The 19,484-nt window shown below is 45.9% G+C and overlaps 2 protein-coding genes across 2 annotated transcripts; one reads left to right on the forward strand and one right to left on the reverse strand.

Moving 5' to 3' along the window:
- The first annotated feature begins 9,923 nt into the window (after positions 1-9,923).
- Positions 9,924-14,041, forward strand: LOC124692028 (serine/threonine-protein phosphatase PP2A-3 catalytic subunit). The gene is made up of 6 exons (XM_047225324.1): positions 9,924-10,195; positions 10,760-10,874; positions 11,367-11,475; positions 11,562-11,639; positions 12,561-12,752; positions 13,663-14,041. Exons 1-6 carry the CDS (start codon positions 9,943-9,945, stop codon positions 13,834-13,836), a joined length of 921 nt encoding a protein of 306 aa, XP_047081280.1. The 5' UTR covers positions 9,924-9,942; the 3' UTR covers positions 13,837-14,041.
- Positions 14,042-14,806: 765 nt separating this feature from the next.
- On the reverse strand, positions 14,807-18,738 carry LOC124686835 (protein CLP1 homolog). Its single transcript, XM_047220729.1, has 10 exons — positions 18,517-18,738; positions 18,341-18,409; positions 18,119-18,220; positions 17,527-17,768; positions 17,277-17,415; positions 17,122-17,178; positions 16,179-16,313; positions 15,824-16,059; positions 15,130-15,174; positions 14,807-15,046 (listed from the first exon to the last, which is right to left on the reverse strand). Exons 1-10 carry the CDS (start codon positions 18,721-18,723, stop codon positions 14,959-14,961), a joined length of 1,320 nt encoding a protein of 439 aa, XP_047076685.1. The 5' UTR covers positions 18,724-18,738; the 3' UTR covers positions 14,807-14,958.
- Positions 18,739-19,484: the final 746 nt, after the last annotated feature.

Below are 19,484 nucleotides of genomic sequence, written 5' to 3' on the forward strand. Positions count from 1 at the left end.
ATAGAGAAAAAGGCATAACACTAACACCGAGCGCCCAAGTCACATAGAGCAGTTTTAACATAATTATTCTTAATAGAACAAGGAATAGTAGGTATACTCGGGTCGCCCAATTTCTTTGGAACTTTGCCATTGAAAGAGTAATTAGCAAGCATAGTGGAAATTTCCTCATTGGGGATTTTCCTTTTGTTAGTAACAATATCTTTCATATACTTTGAATAAGGAGGCAATTTAATAGCATCGATCAAAGGGATTTGCAAGAATAAAGGTTTCATCCAATCACGAAATTTATTATAGTGTTCTTCTTCCTTTGATTTTAGTTTCTTAGCGAGGAAAAGGCATTGGCTTTTGCACCCAAGGTTCTCTTTCATTACCATGTTTTTCGATAATAAAATCTTCTTTAGTATACTTTTTATTTTTAGCATGCTTTTCAGGTTCTTTTTCAACCTCTTCTTTATCAGGAGTATCATTCTTATCATTATCTTCACTATTATCGTGTTCATTACCACTTTCAGTTTCAGCATCAGAAATAGAAATACTATTAGGATCATTAACAGGTTCAGAGGATTCTACAACATTTTTATATTTCTTCTTCTTTTTCTTAGAATGAGCTCTAGGTTCAATGCGTTGAGAATCTTGTTCAACTCTTTTGGGATGCCCTTCAGGATATAGAGGATCCTGGGTAGAGACACCACCTCTAGTTGTTACTTCATATGCATGTTTTTCTTTAGCATTATTTCCTAACAAGTCATTTTGCACTTTAGCGAGTTGATCAATTTGAGTTTGAATCATATGAAAATGTTTAACAAGCATCTTAACATCATTGGAGGTTCTCTCCACAATATCATGCAATTGACTAATAGCTTGAGAATTTTCCATTAGATGATTCTCTACTCTCATATTAAAATTTTCTTGCTTAACAATATAATTATCAAACTCATCTAAGCATTGCGCAGGAGGTTTTGAATATGGAATATCTTCTCTAGTAAAGCGTTGAAGGGAATTTACCTCAATCATGGATGAAGGGGGAATTATCTCACATATATCTTCTATTGGAAGTAGATTCTTCACATCTTCAGATTTAATACCTTTCTCCTTGAGAGACTTCTTGGCTTCCCTCATATCTTCATCATTCAATTTAATTAAACCCCTCTTCTTCACTATTGGCGTTGGAGTTGGTTCGAGCGTATTCCAATCATCATAATTCCGGCCTATTTTAGCCAATAATTCTTCGACATCGTCCGGAGTTCTTTTCCCGAAAACACAACCAAAGCACAACTATCCGTGTATGCCCTAGACTCAATGGTTAGTCCACTATAAAAGATATCAAGTAAATCATGCTTTTCTAGATCATGGTCGAGCAAAGCTCTAATAAGAGAGCAAAATCTCGCCCAAGCCTCGGGCAATTTCTCTTCATCTCCCCGATCAAAATTATAAACTCTCTCGCAAAGCAGCATGTTGAGCACTAGCAGAAAGTATTTCCGGAAGAAAACAACAAGTAATTCTTTTGGACTTTTAATAGAACCAGGTGGCAAACTATTATACCAAGTTTTAGCGTCATCCTTTAATGAGAATGGAAAGATTTTAGCAACAAAGTAAGTACGCTTCTTAACATCATCAGAAAAAAAGCTACTCAAAGTAGATAACTCAGTCATGTGTTCAACAGCACTTTCTTTTTCAGTACCACAAAAAGGTGTTTTCTCAACAATAGCTATATGAGATAGATCAAGAGAAAAATCATAATCTTTATCCCTAATGTTTATAGGAGATGTGGCAAATTTAGGATCAGGAGACAGTTTATATGTAACAGTATGTTCTGCAAGCAACCTTTTAATTTTTCTTGCATCAGTAGTAGCATGGCATTTTTCAATAAAATCATCATCAAGTTCCACATAATCTTCATCAAGATCATCACTAGAGTATTCAAGCTCAGGTGAATTAACAGGTGTAGTAACATCAGGAGTTTCAGTATTTTCAATTTGTCTAGACCTAGCAATAGAAGCATCTAGAAAAGTTCCCAATGAACCACTATCATCAAGCACAGCAGAAATATTATCAGTATTATGAAAGTTTTCAGACTCAGCAGAAGTACCAGCATTTGAAGCATGTGGTGGTGAAACAAGTTTATCAATCACAGATGGTGAATCAAGAGCAGCAGAGGTACTCCGAGTTGTACCTTTTCTTGTAGTGGATGGTAATATGGCGACCTTAGTATCGCGAGGTTTACCCATGATGGAGAATTTGCAGCGAACAATATTAATCCAAGTGAACTTCCAAATAAAGCTATGCTCCCCGGCAACGGCGCCGGAAAATAGTCTTGATGACCCACAAGTATAGGGGATCGCAACGAGTCTTCGAGGGAAGTATTACCCAATTTATTGATTCGACACAAGGGGAGACAAAGAATACTTGAAAGCCTTAACAGCGGAGTTGTCAATTCAGCTGCACTGGAAACAGACTTGCTCGCAAGAGTTTATCGAGAGTAACAGCTTTATAGCGAGTAGCGATAGTGAAATAACAGAGCAGAGTAACAAAGACAAGCAGTAGTGATTTTAGTAAACAAGCAGGATTAAAATACTGTAGGCACGGGGACGGATGACGGGGCGTTGCATGGATGAGAGAAACTCATGTAACAATCATAGCAGGGCATTTGCAGATAATAATAAAACGGTATCCAAGTACTAATCAATCAATAGGCATGTGTTCCAATTATAGTCGTACGTGCTCGCAATGAGAAACTTGCACAACATCTTTTGTCCTACCAGCCTGGTGCAGCCGGGCCTCAAGGGAAACTATCGGATATTAAGGTACTCCTTTTAATAGAGTACCGGAGCAAAGCATTAACACTCCGTGAACACATGTGATCCTCACATCACCGCCATTCCCTCCGGTTGTCCCGATTTCGTCACTTCGGGGCCATTGGTTCCGGACAGCGACATGTGTATACAACTAGCGAGTAAGACCATAAACAATGAATATCATGATGAAACAATAACATGTTCAGATCTGAGATCATGGCACTCGGGCCCTAGTGACAAGCATTAAGCATAACAAGTTGCAACAATATCATAAAAGTACCATCTACGGACACTAGGCACTATGCCCTAACAATCTTATGCTATTACATGACCAATCTCATCCAATCCCTACCATCCCCTTCGGCCTACAGCGGGGGAATTACTCACACATGGATGGGGGAAACATTGCTGGTTGATGGAGAGGCGTTGGCGGTGATGGCGGTGATGATCTCCTCCAATTCCCCGTCCCGGCGAGTGCCGAACCGGAGACTTCGACTCCCGCGACGGAGTTTCGCGATGTGGCGGCGTTCTGGAGGGTTTCTGGCGACTTCGACTTCTCCCCGTGCGTTTTTAGGTCGAGGCGAATAAGTAGTCCGAAGGGGGCGTCGGAGGCCGACCGAGGGGGCCACACTACATGGCCGCGCGGGCCCCCCTAGGCCGCGCCGCCATGTAGTGTGGGGCCCTCGGGCCTCCACTTCAATTGCCCTTCTGGCTCCGTCATTATTCTGGGAAAATAGGCCCTTTCGTCAAAATCCCGAGGTTTTTCCTGAAAGTTGGATTTCTGCACAAAAACGAGACACAAGAACAGTTCTGCTGAAAACAGCGTTAGTCCGTGTTAGTTGCATCCAAAATACACAAATTAGAGGCAAAACAATAGCAAAAGTGTTCGGGAAAGTAGATACGTTTTGGACGTATCACCCGTGTCTTTTACCTCTACACTAGGAGCCTTGGGACGGGCCGGAGCCAAAAGCTCGGCAATCATCTTTTTCATGCTTTCCATTTGGGCTTCCATGGAGGACTTCAATAAATTGAAGTCTTCCACGGAGACCGTCTTGGCGGCCCCTTCCGAGGGCTCCTCGTCCGGCATACTCTTAGGCGGTTAAGCCCGAAATAAGAGCCGAGGCTCTGATACCAATTGAAAGGATCGTATGCCGCACCTAGAGGGGGGGGGGGGTGAATGGGTGCTAACCAATTTTTAGTTCTTTTTCAATTTCGGCTTGACACAAAGGTAAATTCTCTAGATATGCAACTAAGTGAATTTACCTATATGACAAGGATATCAACTAAGCAAGGTATAGCTACGCAATAGGAGATAGAGTGGGATAGAGGTAACCGAGAGTGGAGCACGCGATGACACGGAGATGATTCCCGTAGTTCCCTTCCTTTGCAAGAAGGTACGTCTACGTTTGGAGGAGTGTGGTTGCTACGCAAGCCAAACCAACAGCCACGAAGGCTTCACTCGGATCTCCCGTGAGCAACGCCACGAAGGCCTAGCCCACTTCCACTAAGGGATTTCCTCGAGGCGGAAACCGGGCCTTTACAAAGTTCTTGGGGCACACATCCACAACCAAATTGGAGGCTCCCAAATCTGTAACAATACAACAATCAACAACAACACATCAACAACAAATCAACTAGGGAACCAAATAGGAACACTAGCATGAGATCCCTCAAACAAGAGAGGGGGAAATGAAGAACGCTTCGGTGAGTATGTAGATCGGTGTCTTCTCCTTCGAATCTCGAAAGATCAAGAGCTTTGGTTGGGGGAGGAAGGAGATCTTGCAAATCTTGTGTTCTTGAGGTGGCTCTAATGGTGGTGAAGCTTGGCAGATTTTTCTTGCAATGATTGAGCAATTTGTCCACCGGAAGTTCCGGCCATCCTGGCCGGAAGTTCCGGCTTCCACCGGAAGTACCGCCCATTTGGTCCGGAACTTCCGCTCCTGATAAAATACCTGCAAAGCAAACGAAGGGGCGGAACTTGGGCGGAACTTCCGGTGACCGGAAGTTCCGGCCAAGTTCCGGCCAAGTTCCGGAATTGCCCGAAAACCTTACTGGACACTACTGAGCCACAATTCCACATTTCCGGAACTTGCCCGGAAGTTGGCCGGAAGTTCCGCTGACCGGAACTTCCGGCCACAAGTGCCGGAACTTCCGGCCAGGGAACAAAAACAGCAAACACAAACGCACTGACAGGGCTTGTGCGGAACATACCAGGGCGGAAGTTCCGCTAGCTGGGGCCGGAACTTCCGCCAGGAAGAAAAACCCCATGATTATCAGAATTGGCAGACCATCTCGCTGAACAAAAATATATTCCGAACACTTGTACCTGACCACATCAGCACACATAAAATTATACCTAGTGTTGACATCAAACACACAAAACCCAAAAGGGCGGGAAATGTTCTTTCAGCGGTTAGGGTTTGGGAGAGGGGGTGGCCGGCCACTATGGGGTGCGGCCTCCTTGAGGGCTTGTGGTGGCCGGGCCCCTCCCCTATGCCCCTCATTATATAGGTGGATCCCCAAGTGTTGGACTACAAGTCTTCGAATAAGACCCCAACCCAAAACCTTCCATGTAGTAGGGAAACCTACCCAAGGTGGGACTCCCACCCAAGTGGGATTCCCACCCTTCCATGAAGGGGGTGGCCGGCCCCCTTGGTGGAGTCCACCTTGGACTCCCCCCTCTAGGGTTGGCCGGCCATGGGGAGGTGGAGTCCCTCCGGGACTCCTCCTTCCTTAGTGACTTCTTCCGGACTTTTCTAGAACCTTCCATAAATGCACCGGATCATTTCCAAACTTGGAATATGACTTCCTATATATGAATCTTATTCTCCGGACCATTCCGGGACTCCTCGTGATGTCCGGGATCCCATCCGAGACTTCGAACAATTATTTCGAACTCCATTCCATATTTCAAGTTCTACTATTACAACATCAAACCTTAAGTGTGTCACCCTACGGTTCGTGAACTATGTGGACATGGGTGAGAACTCTCTCCGACCAATAACCAATAGCGGAATCTGGAGATCCATAATGGCTCCCACACATTTAACGATGACTTAGTGATCGAATGAACCATTCACATACGATACCAATTCCCTTTGTCACGCGATATTTTACTTGTCCGTGGTTTGATCATCGGTATCACTCTACCTTGTTCAATCTCGTCTCCTGACAAGTACTCTTTACTCGTACCGTGGTATGTGGTCTCTTATGAACTTATTCATATGCTTGCAAGACATTAGACGACATTCCACCGAGAGGGCCGAAAGTATATCTATCCGTCATCGGGATGGACAAATCCCACTGTTGATCCATATGCCTCAACTCATACTTTTCGGATACTTAATCCCACCTTTATAACCACCCATTTACGTAGTGGCGTTTGATGTAATCAAAGTACCTTTCCGGTATAAGTGATTTACATGATCTCATGGTCGAAAGGACTAGGTAACTATGTATTGAAAGCTTATAGCAAATAACTTAATGACGTGATCTTATGCTACGCTTAATTGGGTGTGTCCATTACATCATTCATATAATGATATAACCTTGTTATTAATAACATCCAATGTTCATGATTATGAAACTAATCATCTATTAATCAACAAGCTAGTTAAGAGGCTTACTAGGGACTCTTTGTTGTTTACATATCACACATGTATCAATGTTTCGGTTAATACAATTATAGCATAGTATATAAACATTTATCATAAACATAAAGATATATAATAACCACTTTTATTATTGCCTCTTGGGCATATCTCCAACAAGCTTCTCATGTTCCACAAATGGTGCACTTTGCATTCAAACGCAAATTCTCCAAGTGCACACATTATGGGGGAGCTGTCGTAATATCTTATATGGAATCAAGGTTTAGAGCTTATCATAATATCGATTTGTGACTCTAGCTCGGTTTGTCATCGTATACCAAAAAGGGGAGATTGTAAGGGTATTTTACCCTTATCCATTATTTTGGTAACAATGACACCAGTGCTAAAGTACTTGGCCTAATATGTTTATAAGGATAATCTCAGGTATTAGGCAAAGAGGCATAAATGGTGTATCAAAGGAACAAGAAGGCTAAAGGAGACCCCCCACTTCAACAACAATCGAAAAGGGGTCTACAACAGAAATCCGGTCTGCAGCCCGGTCCAACCGGTCCACCAACCGGCCAGTCCGGTGTGCTGCCCGGTCAACCGGTCGCCAAACGGGGCGAGTCCGGCGCGCGGCCCGGTCGACCGGTCGCCAACCGGGTTCCAAACGACGAGCCAACAGTTCCGGTTGCCGACCGGTCAACCGGCCTACCAACCGGAGAGTCCGGCGTGCGGCCCGGTCGATCGGTCGCCAACCGGGTGTCAACCGGCCGCCAACCGGAGGAGCTCCTGGACGACGCGAAGTGAATCCGGTCCCTGGTCCGGTCCGACCGGCCTCTGCACCGGGAAATCCGGTCTGTGGTCCGGTTGACCGGATTTGTCGAGAGAAAAGCTGAGGTGGCAAGTGACCAACGACCATATTTCAAAGAACACTATAAATAGGCCTTCTCCTACCTCTGAACAGTTAGGCACTACACTACAAGCTGTTCTTGAGCTCTCTCTCTCTCTCTCTCTCTCTCTTACTCCATTGCTAGAAACACCAAAAGCCTCAGATCTCCCTCCTCCTCCATCCAAACTCAAATCCCTCCAGGGAATCGTTAGAGGAGGACCCGATCTACCGTTCTACCAAGCCAAATCTCATCCCCCCTTGTATTCATCGAGAAGCTTGCTTCCTAGGGTTCCTTGGAAACCCTAGGTGGGCAAGAGGAGTCCGGAAGCATCCGGGCCGTGGATTTGCTCCGGGCAAGATTGTGAAGGTTTGGAGGCTACCTCAAAGTCTACCACAAGTGAGTGAGCTATTCCTTCGTGGGATAGGCTCCGGAGAATAGGGTGAGCCTTCGTGGCGTGGGGAATCCTTCGTGGGACCTCCACCCCTCCAAACGTGATGTACCTTGTTGCAAAGCAAGGGAACACGGGAATACATCCTCGTCTCCGCGTGCTATCGGTTATCTCTAACCGAACTCCTTACTTGTGATTTAATCGCCTGTGAGAGCCTTCGTGCTCGAGTTAGTTGTATCCTCATATAGGTTGCTTCACCTAGTTTGCATTAGGCTCACCTTTATATTCCGCAAAGCCTAATATTGCAAAGAAATAATTAAAATCTGTAGAAACCTATTCACCCCCCTCTAGGTTTACTATCTCTGACCCCGAAAAAACTCCTCCTCCTCCTCCCGTGTCGCCCCCGCGTGGCGACCGGGGGGAAACCCTAGATCCCGCCCGCCGCCGCCCTCCCCCTCCCCTCCTCCCTCGCCGCTGCCAGAGGGCGCAGCCGGGCAAAGCCCGGTCTGCACCGGCGGCGGCGAGGCCTTCTCGTCCTCTGCGCGGAAGGGTGGACGTGGGGGAGCCCTTCCCCTGCTAGAGCGTGGCGTTCCCGTCGGGCGCCATGGCGTGACGGCGCTCGGGCCGGGCCCGGCCTGTGGCGACGGCGTGACGGGCGGCGAGATGGTGGTGCGTGCCTGGACGGCCGACGACTTCGGCGGCTTTGGGCGGCGTGGGCCGGGGGCGGCGCGGGCGGCGGTCGGCCGCCTCTGCAGTGGTAGGTGGAGGCGGCGCCGCGGTGGCTGGTGGCTCGTCCTCTCTTCTGCGGAGGGAGGAGGGGAAGTCCTGGCGGCGGGTGAGGTGTCTTGGAGGTAGGCTGCGCTGCTACGAGGTGCTCTCTGCGGGCTGGATCTGGGCCAGGCGGGCCCGGATCTGCCGGCGGCGACGCCACATGCCTCCCATGGAGGTAGGCAACGTACTGCGCTGCTACGGGGTGCTCTCTGCGGGTTGGATCTGGGCCAGGCGGGTTCGGATCTGCCGGCGGCGACGACACTTGCCTCCCTGGCGGCCTTGGCCACGGTTTGACGGCGATGTTGGCTCTGGGACCATGACGGCACATGCTGGTGGGTGGTGAGAATGGTGGTGGCGAGGCCCCTGTGTGCGGGTGTGTCGGTGCGAGGCTGCCGGCGACGGCGAGACGGAGGCGGCGGATGTCGTGAGCGTGTGGGTCAGATCTGGGCCAGGCGGGCCTCGATCTGGCGGTGCTTTACGGGCCTAAAAGGCCCGAGCTTTGCGCGTCGGTGTGCGTTTGTCTTCTCCATCGGCGTGTAGCTGTAGTGCCTACCACCTTTGCACTTCGACCTCGCTGGGCGCCAATGCCACGGATCTTCGGGGGATTACGGATATGGGGTTCGGGAGAAATCCTTGCCTGGTTCGTCCGGCACCGACGCGGCGGCGCCTGTGGGTGTCGCCACTCCTTCTTGAAGGGCGTTGAGGATACCCCATCTCCATTCCTCCCCAAGTACCGGGGGAAACCCTAGGTCCATTTTGGTCCAGGCAGCAGCGTCGTATCGACGTCGCATTCCTTCTTGAAGGTGCTGCCTTGGTACTTGGTGATCCGGGGTGCTTGCCGCGTGGTGGGACAATTCTGGAGGGTGCTACGGTTGAGGGGTGCTATCGTTGTGTCGATGTGCCGCTGACTTCCTTTGTATCTTTTCCTTGTGTTGGGCATGTTTGTGCTGTTGCCCCAGCGGTTTTCTTTTGTTTGCTTGAACTGTTGTATGGTGTGGTTGCTTTATTTATAAAGCGGGGCGAAAGCCTATTTCGAGGAGGTTTACTATCTCTATACTTTCAGGTCACTATACGTTTAGCAGCTGAGTAGAGGTACATATGTATTTTCTTTTTACCACGCGGACCCATTTGTATCGGCCGCTGGAGATGCCTTGCCCATTTTGGTGGTCAGCAGCGTATATCTGGTCATTTTTTACCAGCTCACCTTTGCTGACCCAATTACATTCTGACCATCCCCAAACCATGAATTCGCAAAGACATCATCACAAGCCAGCACTGCACAACCTGGTCGTCCTCTACTGTACCGCGCTTGCGAGCGTCGGAGGCGAAGAAAAAATCTCATTCTTCCGTATAAAACCAAGCAGAAAAAATGGAGGCTTGAGCTGCTCCACACCCTCCTCCCCCGCCGATCCCCACGCAAACCCTAGCCGCGGCCTCGCCGCTCACCCCCCTCGCCAGCGAGCGAGCGCGCTCCGGAGCCCGTCCCCCGGCTCCCGGCGGGCGAGATGCCGCCGCACGGGGATCTGGACCGGCAGATCGCGCAGCTGCGCGAGTGCAAGCACCTGCCGGAGGCGGAGGTCAAGGGGCTCTGCGAGCAGGCCAAGGCCATCCTCATGGAGGAGTGGAACGTGCAGCCCGTCAGGTGCCCCGTCACCGTCTGCGGCGACATCCACGGCCAGTTCTACGACCTCATCGAGCTCTTCCGCATCGGCGGCGAGTCGCCAGACACCAACTACCTCTTCATGGGCGACTACGTAGGTACGGACTCTAACCGAGACTTGTCGATTTCTTCGATCTGTCTATAGGGACTACTAAAAAAAGAGGGCTCCTTTTAGATCCTGCGACGGAACTGGTGATTCTTGTCCGGATAATTCGTTGCAACCGGGTTTCTGCTGGTTATTTATGTATGTAGCTTCCATCAGTTCTGTAGGCTCCCGTGGCGTGTCTTTTTGGACCAAGCTTTTAAGGGTTTTGTAGGAGTTTTTTTTTAGATAACCGTGATAGGCTTGTAGATAACAAGACGATAAGAATTCTCATTAAATGATACCAGGTACATGAGAGATGCAAGAAAAGAAGTCCAGCACAGTCTATTGGATGTGTTGGTCCGTTCTTTATGTGCTGATCTTTATTATTAGTACAAGGCATAACGACACACGATTATCTTGGCAATTATATGTGCTGATAGAAGACAATGCTAATGATTCGTGTAGCCGGCGAGACACCTTTTCTTCTTCTTTCTATCTATAGCTTTAGATGCACCCTATCGTGTCGCCTTCCCTAATATCTAATATGGATAATTTTGTCGTGTTGCTCTTACTGCAGATCGTGGCTACTACTCGGTGGAGACTGTTTCACTGTTAGTGGCGTTGAAAGTTCGCTACAGAGACAGAATTACAATATTGAGAGGAAATCATGAGAGCAGACAAATCACTCAAGTGTGAGTCTACTGCCCTTCTAGATTTTTGATATTTTGTGTGCATAATTGCTGATTTGATAGCGGAATTCCAGTTATTATTGTAGGACACTAAAAAGTAGTACAACCCAACAAAATGTGTTGGTGAATTATGTGGGAAGAGCTTGCTCGTAAAGTTAGCTGTATATGCTGAACTAAAGTAGTAAACATGTTTGGTCATATCGTTGGTAAGATATAGCTATGGTCTACCTATTGTCTAGACATACTTATGTGGTTGGTGACAGCAAAACTTCCAGCCAGAACCTCAATGGCCACAATATCAACCTTTATGCTGTTTGATTGCTATTTTTTATAGATATGCTACTAGAAGTTTATGGAAATTATGAATCAATTTTCTATTCGTTGTCAAAGTTAGAAAGGTTTGACTGCATCTTTCTTGCACAATGTGGCTTTGACAAGCTTTTCATCAACATATTCTCTACAACATAGTTCTTGACATTGACTATTTTGTTACAGATATGGCTTCTATGATGAGTGCTTAAGAAAATATGGAAATGCAAATGTATGGAAACACTTTACAGACTTGTTTGATTATTTGCCTCTCACGGCTCTTATAGAAAACCAGGTTCGTTATTCAAGTATTTTTGATTATGACCAATACATGTTTATTTGTATATATGCCTTGACATATGGGAAACACTCATATCGTAGGTATTCTGCCTGCATGGCGGTCTCTCTCCATCATTGGATACATTAGATAACATTCGTGCTCTTGATCGTATACAGGAGGTAAGCAACAAATTTGTTATGAAGTAGTCTTCTTTTCTTGTTTTTCATTCAGAGGCATGCCATGCACGAGTGTTTACCTGTAATCTTTGCCATTTATGTTACCTAGGAAGGTATATGCGAAGAAAGTTGTTCTCTGGTATATTAATTTACTTGTAATTTGTTTTGAATCATATAGATGTGAATTTAGAAAAAAAACTTAGGTATGAATTCAGCAAGACTTTGCTCTATTTGAACAAGGTGGCAATAAGCATAGTATTTTTGTTTTCGAAATGGAGCAAAAGCCCCAGCCTCTGCATCGATTGATGCGTGTTTTGCATAGTATAGATGTGAATTTGGAAAAACTTTTGTATGAATTCAGCAAGACTTTGATCAAGTTGAACGAAGATTTCTCTTTCGAGGATTTAGAGCTCTACCATTTTTAATGCTGAGTTATTGACCATGATGCGGATAGCTGTGTATAATGGTAACACACACCTGTTGTTCACAGCTTGATGGTTATCAAAATTGTTGCGCTTATAAAGGATGTCGATGATATCTGTTGGGTCTAATCTATGGTACTGTTATGTGGGGAATTCCCTATCATGCCCAAACAGTAGCAGATTAGACCACATCATGGTAACAGCCTAACAGCAACCAATGCCCTTTTAGTTGGGATAAAGCTTGAAAATATCTGCTGGATTTCTTAGATTAGTATATGCCCAGTTTGTATTATATTAGCTAGTTTTTGTTAGGAAAGAGTTTGTGTCGAAGTAGTGTCTCCTGTTATCTGCTCTCCCTCCAACATGTCAGCCTTGTCGCTGTCGCCTCTTAGCTAGCATCTAGTGGGTCCTCAAGCTCCACGCTTGTGTGGAACAAAACTGAACTACACTGCGCAATGTTCATTCTCGTCCTAATATAACATATTTCTCATTATACTTGCAGGTTCCTCATGAAGGCCCTATGTGTGATCTGCTGTGGTCTGATCCAGACGACAGATGTGGGTGGGGGATTTCACCAAGAGGAGCAGGTTATACATTTGGGCAAGATATTGCTCAGCAGTTCAACCATACGAATGGCCTCTCTCTCATATCAAGGGCCCATCAACTTGTAATGGAAGGATTCAATTGGTGTCAGGTTGGTTTTCCGAACACAATATTGCCAAAAGCAATATCCATTGTGATTAATTTGACCAGTCCTAGTCACTGGCTAAAATACCTTCTGAAAGATCTGAACATAGTAGTTGCGACAAAGCTGTTTGCATATCAACAAATCAAAGCACAGCTACTAATAACTGCGCTCTTAGGGAGCATGGAATCTGAGATTGTACAGCTCTTTGGTTAGTCTTATAGAAGACTAGGAGTTAATTAGTAGCATACCAGTTCACTCGTTGATTGTGCTAATTGTAAACTGATGCGTGAGGCATTTACATTTTCCTCAACATACCGAAAGCCTCTCGCAAAAGAAAAATAGATAGAAGAACTTTGTCTAAGTTTCTGACGGAACCATATCTACTTACCATTGTCTGCGATATTCCGAGTGGTGTGTGGCAGTGGATTCACTGCAGATCACAGCCAACCTGTGTAGATAACTGAGATCCATATCGCGTATGTAAGGAAACATAGACAGGTGTACAGTAGTGGGAACATATAAGCCCAATCCTGCATCCAACAGGGTCACATGGCAGGTTTTGCTCCAATGGTTTCCGGTAAAATATTTTGTCTTCAATCCTGCATCCCGTTTTGAACATATGACCAGAAAGATATTAGGGAACATAATGAGGAAAACTGAAACTTTGTCTTCATGGGCAAAGAAGTGTCATGGAAAATTTGATTCATTTTTCTTTCGGCTCGGAAGTAGAAGAAAGCCTTCAAAGAGCATTGGTTAGCTTGCTTGCTTTGTTGTACGCATGGCCCTAAGAGCCATTGTCGTTATTAAAGTGATGGCCGTGATTGTATTTTCATACATTCCTGCATTATGCGGTTTATAGTCGTCTGCTTGCTTTTGTATACAACGTTACTTACTGTCTTCTGGTTTCCTCATGCAGGATAAGAATGTCGTGACAGTCTTCAGCGCACCAAACTACTGTTACCGATGTGGTAACATGGCTGCAATTCTCGAGATCGGTGAAAACATGGATCATAACTTCCTCCAGTTTGATCCCGCGCCTCGGCAAATCGAGCCCGACACCACACGCAAGACCCCCGACTACTTTTTGTAAATGTGGTGTTGACAGTTTAACTTACTGGTCTTGGTGCCTCCTCTCCACAGCGTTGGGGGTTGTAGATTTTCTGTCCTTAGATACGGGTTCTGTGAGCCTGGGTTGTATGTCAATTAATTCTTTTGTATGGAGATTTTGTTTGCTGCTCCTCGATCTTCACATGATGTTGAAAGTTGCATGCCCTGAGTTCTTTTTCCCAATGTGCTCCCCTTTTGTGTTGTTGGTGCAAATTTGACGGGAAGCTGAATTTGGATTTATGATAGCCTCTGTTGCTTTTATTCCAGTCTAAATAGGATGCATACCTGTGTCCTCTCAGCATTTGTTTGTGTTAATGAAATAGTTGTGATCTCGTGTGTCTGATGCTCTATTGATGGGAAATCTTTCAAGCGGCAAAAGCTATGTTTTGCATCTTGGCAGCATATTTATGATAGCCATATTGGATTGAGCTATTTTTAGATGATAGTTTGTTTAGTTGGAGACAGAAAAAATTGAAGGGACAATCATTTTTATTGAGATGGACTTTATATATCTTAGTTTTACAGAGCGTAGAGAAAGCACATCAGCCTCCTGTTGGTCGAACTATCATACCCAATGGTATAAAGAACATTCCATGTGACCATGTCAACCACAAACAAAGGTTAAATCAAGAGCCACGATTTATTGATGAAACAGTTGTGATCTTAGCGTTTGATGCTCTATTGATGGGAAATCTTTCAAGCGGCAAAAGCTATGTTTTGCATCTTTGCAACATATTTATGATAGCCATATTGGGTTGAGCTATTTTTAGATGATAGTTTGTTTAGTTGGAGACGGACAAATTTGAAGGGGCAATCATTTTTTATTGAGATGGACTTTATATAGCATAGTTTTTCGGAGTGTAAAGAAAGCACATCAGCCTCATGTTGATCGAACTATCATACCCAACGGTATAAGGAACATTCCGTGTGACCATGTCAACCACAAACTCAGGTTAAATCAAGAAGCCGCTTGCCATTACACTGTTCCAGTTAGCAGTTCGAATACATTTGAGCGTTACAACGGCCTGCTAGTCAACTGCCCAGCAGCATCTACAGCTGTCAAGTTAACTGCCCAAACTTAAATACTATTTGAGCTCCAATTAGATCAAGCCTCGTACCATGTCAAGGAGCTCGCGATTAACAGCCTGCTTGGCAGGTCCCCCGGGCAAGGTGCGATGTACGTCAGCTTCTTCCTGAAATGCAGAGTGTTAAGTCCCACAGGAGAATGCAAGGAACTGGAGCAGAAGCCGGGAGTCATTTCATGGTGTTAATGTACCTTTGGATGTCAACATCAGTGACGTGGATGAACCCAGCAACGTTGCTGCACATGATTTTGTGTTAGGTTGCTAGCAAATGTATCTCCAGAAATGTAAATACACTTCTACTAAAAAGAGGAATTACAGACTACAGAAAGGATGTTGTAAGAATGTTTTAAATTGTGGCAGTGAGTATTCGCACATGACTATGAAAAGTAGCTTCTAAACAATAGCCTATGCAGTGGCGGAGCCAGCTCCTGTCAGCCCCGGGCAGCTACCCGGACTCTACCCAGGAATCTTCGTGTAATCTATGACAGAGATGAAAGGAATCTATTAGCAGTACCATGGGCAAATGCCCATCAGCTAACTGTCTTTGTTACTCTGCCCAGGCTCCATGTACGGGCTGGCTCCGCCACTGCTGTTATGTACTACGTTTTGCCAAGGCATGACTACGCAGATCTACAGCAATAGCAGTTGTTGATTTACCACGAGATGAAAAGTTTGCATGACAATGAAGCAAGTCACTAGATAAATACATGAACAATTTCTATAGCTGGGTATGATTTAATGATTTATGGTTCAATTTTAACGTGTAACATGAGCAATTGTTCAGTCTTTCGACCTTTGTGATCTACTTCTAGTTAGGGCCACTTTTGCAGCACATGGTGGTTGTAACACCTGATTACTATCTTGCAGAACGACAGTTGGTATTACCTCGAAATTATTTCATCCGGTTCCTTCGCATAAGAAACAGCAAGCACTGTATGGACCATATCTGTGCTGATATTGACAGCAATAAGCCGAGTCGGGTCTGTCACAGGCTCTGCACCGATTGGTAATGCTGACCGAGGAGCTTGATGCCCGCTACCAATTCTGTAAACAGAAACGTCACTGAAGTTGACTATATTTGAATGTGGTGCCAGATCATTTGCAATCCCATAAAAGTACTCCTGCAACCAATAAATTAGGATTCAGCTTTAGCAAATCAAGACAAAAATGCCAACTAAGATATCTTTTTAAGCAACAAAATCAGGGACACTAAGGGCCGCCAATAGAACGAACAATTTACCTTGATACGGGAGCTTCTGGCCTTTTGGCGATATTTTGAATTCCTTGGGACAACACCCTCTGATTTATGAAGTTTTACAACATTGATGTTGGGTTTACTTCCTACTGCATCTTTTAACATCTTCCAGAGTTTCTCCTGCAGCAGACAAATCAGATCATTCTAAGCTTCAGGACCATTTGGTATCATGTTAACTAACGACTCCACATTTCAAACCTAACATCTGTATTACCATTACTATGATAGGATAAGATTACAAGTTAATCTTAATAAATGGTTTATTTTAATGATATATGCAGTTCTGCATCCATGTGGCTTTGGTTTTGTATAATGCAAACTCTGTTAGTTGGCATAAACACAAGCTGTCAAGCAAGAACCTCTCTGGGCTGAATTAGGAACTGCAATAGTGATTTTCATTATTTCTCGGCTGTTGAGGATTTTTTGAACCTAGAGTTACCTTTGCTCAAACTAAATATGTCATAAACTCAGAAGAACAGTTTCATACGTGAATAAAGTATGTACTATATACTGATGTTGATGATAGTTTTGAACACAGGGTGGTATATCTAAAGTACCATTAGTTAGATGTTATTCCCTGGTCTCCCTCCTCGTGAAAAGGATAGAGTTAATGCCTGGATTGCAGTAACTACGACAAGTTGCTAGGTCTGACAATGTTATAATAGCTAAAGTTTCAGCAGTTAGCACACTATTATCAAGCTAAAAATTCCTTCAAAAAAAAATTTATCAAGCTAAAAAATATAGCAGAGTAATCTCGGATAGCAAGTCAAGCTAAACATATTGCAGTTAACACACTATTATCAAGCTTAAAAGAATATCAAGTTGAGTTATGTACAAGACTATGGTGAAATGAATGTTGAGTTATCTACAGGACTAAAGAGTAAACTAGTAACATTGAAACTGAGCATAACAATATACAAGCACTTGCCTGTCCCAATACGAGCACTACATCAGCTTTGAAGGTTTCGATTGCACTATTAATTAGCTGCAAAGCACAAATGGAATTATCTTATGTTAGCACATAATATTAGCCACAACGTTTTTATCCAAATGGCATATTACAATTTGGAACAAAATATTTACCTCAAAGCCAAGGCCTTCAACCCAGCCCATAGTGTTAATAATCATACCCGCTGCCCTAGATTCAGCATTCCCAGAAAACTGTGTCTCCAATGTTTGAGCTAGCTCTTTCATAAGAGCTTTATAAACATCTGGATTTATACTATTGGCAACATAAAGCAATGCAGAGACGTCAAGATAGTCGAACAGAAAAGAAAAGAGGCTTAATAAATAGAGCAGTGACAAGAAGCGCCAAGACAAGCTAGCAAGTTACCTTGGATTTGGATGGCCATAGAAGTATGCAAGGGGCATCTCCAAAGGAATCCCATCAACTATATCTATAGGCTTCTCAATGGGTGTAGCAGAAATGCATCCAGGTATGGTTATGGACCCCTGGCCGATATCCAAATCCACATATGTAGGCTTCCATCCCTGCTTGGCAGCCCAGCTAAGGAGCATCTTGCACAGAGTGCTTTTTCCAGAATCGGATGGCCCCACGACAATCACTCGGGGTCCCTAAATAACCAAGAGTAGCAAATTTCACTGATTCGGTACAAAGATAACAATTGGTCACAGCCCTTTTTTCACAGTGTTTCCTGGATTTTAACATTCATGTTAAAACATGCTGCTGGCTACTCGCCTGCAATGATTATGTTGCAATATGTTTTTACAAATTTTCTAACTTTATGCTGGCTACCTTCTCAATCTCTAAGATGTAAAACCCACCGGACGCAACAATCTTTTTGAAGATAAACAGGTGGGCGAGTAGATTTAATCACCGCAGCAAGAAAGAACCAAACTTTGCCTCTAACTATCCAGCAATTACATGCCTAAACAAGAAAACAGGGTGGAACAAGAGCAGTCACCTGCGAGGCCTTGGAGTCGCCGTCCTGTGCGGTGGCAGCCCTCGCCGCCCCCCTCCGCGCGTCAAGGATGGCGTGCGTGTTGACATAAATCACCATCGGCGTCTACACTCAAATTCAAGAACCTCATCACGACAACATATTCAAGAACCTCAAATTCACACCACAAGAAAGGAAACCGAATATGTTTTTTGACAAGAGGGAGAGACTGGAACGCCGCCTCACCTCGTCGGAGGTGTACTCGCTCTCGCAAAGCCCGTCCAGCTCCAGCGTCGCGCCGTGCCACGTGAAAATCTAATTCGTCGGATAAAACAGAGATAGCGAGTCAGTACCGTGCGGCGGCAGTAGAGATGAGGTAGGAGGGTGGGTTATCGTGGGGGGGTGGGGGAAGGCGCACTCACAGCGATCTTGGAGCGGGGCGGGACGGGGACCCAGCCCTCGGGGGGAAGCTCGGTCCCGAAGATCTCCGCCGTGCCGGAGACGAGGCGCACGCGGAGGGGCGCGTCAGGGAGCACCTCCACGCGGAGCTCGCTTTGGGGGTCCAGTTTGAACTGGCGCGGAGGCTGCGGGGCAGCGGCCGCGGCCCCGGCGACGCCGGCGGCGGCCATAGGGCGGCGAGGGTTTGGGCGTGGCCGAGACTGGTGTGTTGGTGCAGGGGAGGGGGGGCAGCGGGAACGGGAAGGAAGCAGGGGAGTGTGAGCCGGCGTCGGATCGAATCGGCACCCGACGTTTGCCTCGAGTCCTTTAAAGAGTGGAATTGGAACCAACATTTTTCTTTACAATATGTCCTCGAAGATAACTTAGTCTTTGACGCGATTTTTTTTTTAAATAATACGAATTTTTTATTTAATTCTGCGCGCGATTTCAAAAAAGTGCAAAAGTGTGACAGACATCTCCAGCGGCGCAACGCAAATGGACGCTGAGCGACCGTTGCGTCCGCGCGAACCGGAAATGCGTTTGCACCCTGCTCCAGCGGGACGACGCATCGTGTCCGGGACGTCCGCAGCGACGCTATGCGGCACGTTTGTGTGTCCGCGGACGTTTGCGCGGTCGCGCCTAGCGTTCGCTCGCTTCCCCCACAGGCCCGCCTGGCAGTGACCCTCCTCCTATCAGCGTCGAATTAGACCACAGCAAGCACGCGAATGGCAACCGCCGGAGTGGCAACCACGGCGATCAACCTGCCAACCGCCGGCATGGAGCGCCGAACCGCCGCAGAAGAGCAACCGTCAGCCTCTTCGTTATACGCGCGGACATTAATTCCCACAGAATATAACCCTGCGTCCGATGTAATTCACGTCCAACCACCTCCTTCTTACGCTTCTTCTTCTTCTCCAACACCGGCGAGCCATGAGCGACTACACCCTGTCGT

This window comes from Lolium rigidum, chromosome 2, assembly GCF_022539505.1.
Source record: "Lolium rigidum isolate FL_2022 chromosome 2, APGP_CSIRO_Lrig_0.1, whole genome shotgun sequence".
Lineage (NCBI taxonomy): Eukaryota > Viridiplantae > Streptophyta > Magnoliopsida > Poales > Poaceae > Lolium > Lolium rigidum.

Bases quoted from the DNA above. Each gene is read 5' to 3' on its own strand.
- LOC124692028 (XM_047225324.1), top strand. From the start codon at position 9,943: ATGCCGCCGCACGGGGATCTGGACCGGCAGATCGCGCAGCTGCGCGAG. The intron at 10,196-10,759 runs GTACGGACTCTA...CTCTTACTGCAG, and splicing joins CTTCATGGGCGACTACGTAG to ATCGTGGCTACTACTCGGTG. The intron at 12,753-13,662 runs GTTGGTTTTCCG...TTCCTCATGCAG, and splicing joins AAGGATTCAATTGGTGTCAG to GATAAGAATGTCGTGACAGT.
- LOC124686835 (XM_047220729.1), bottom strand. From the start codon at position 18,723: ATGGCCGCCGCCGGCGTCGCCGGGGCCGCGGCCGCTGCCCCGCAGCCT. The intron at 18,221-18,340 runs GTGAGGCGGCGT...ATTTGAGTGTAG, and splicing joins GCGAGTACACCTCCGACGAG to ACGCCGATGGTGATTTATGT. The intron at 16,060-16,178 runs GTAAATTGTTCG...TATTGGTTGCAG, and splicing joins CCAGAAGCTCCCGTATCAAG to GAGTACTTTTATGGGATTGC.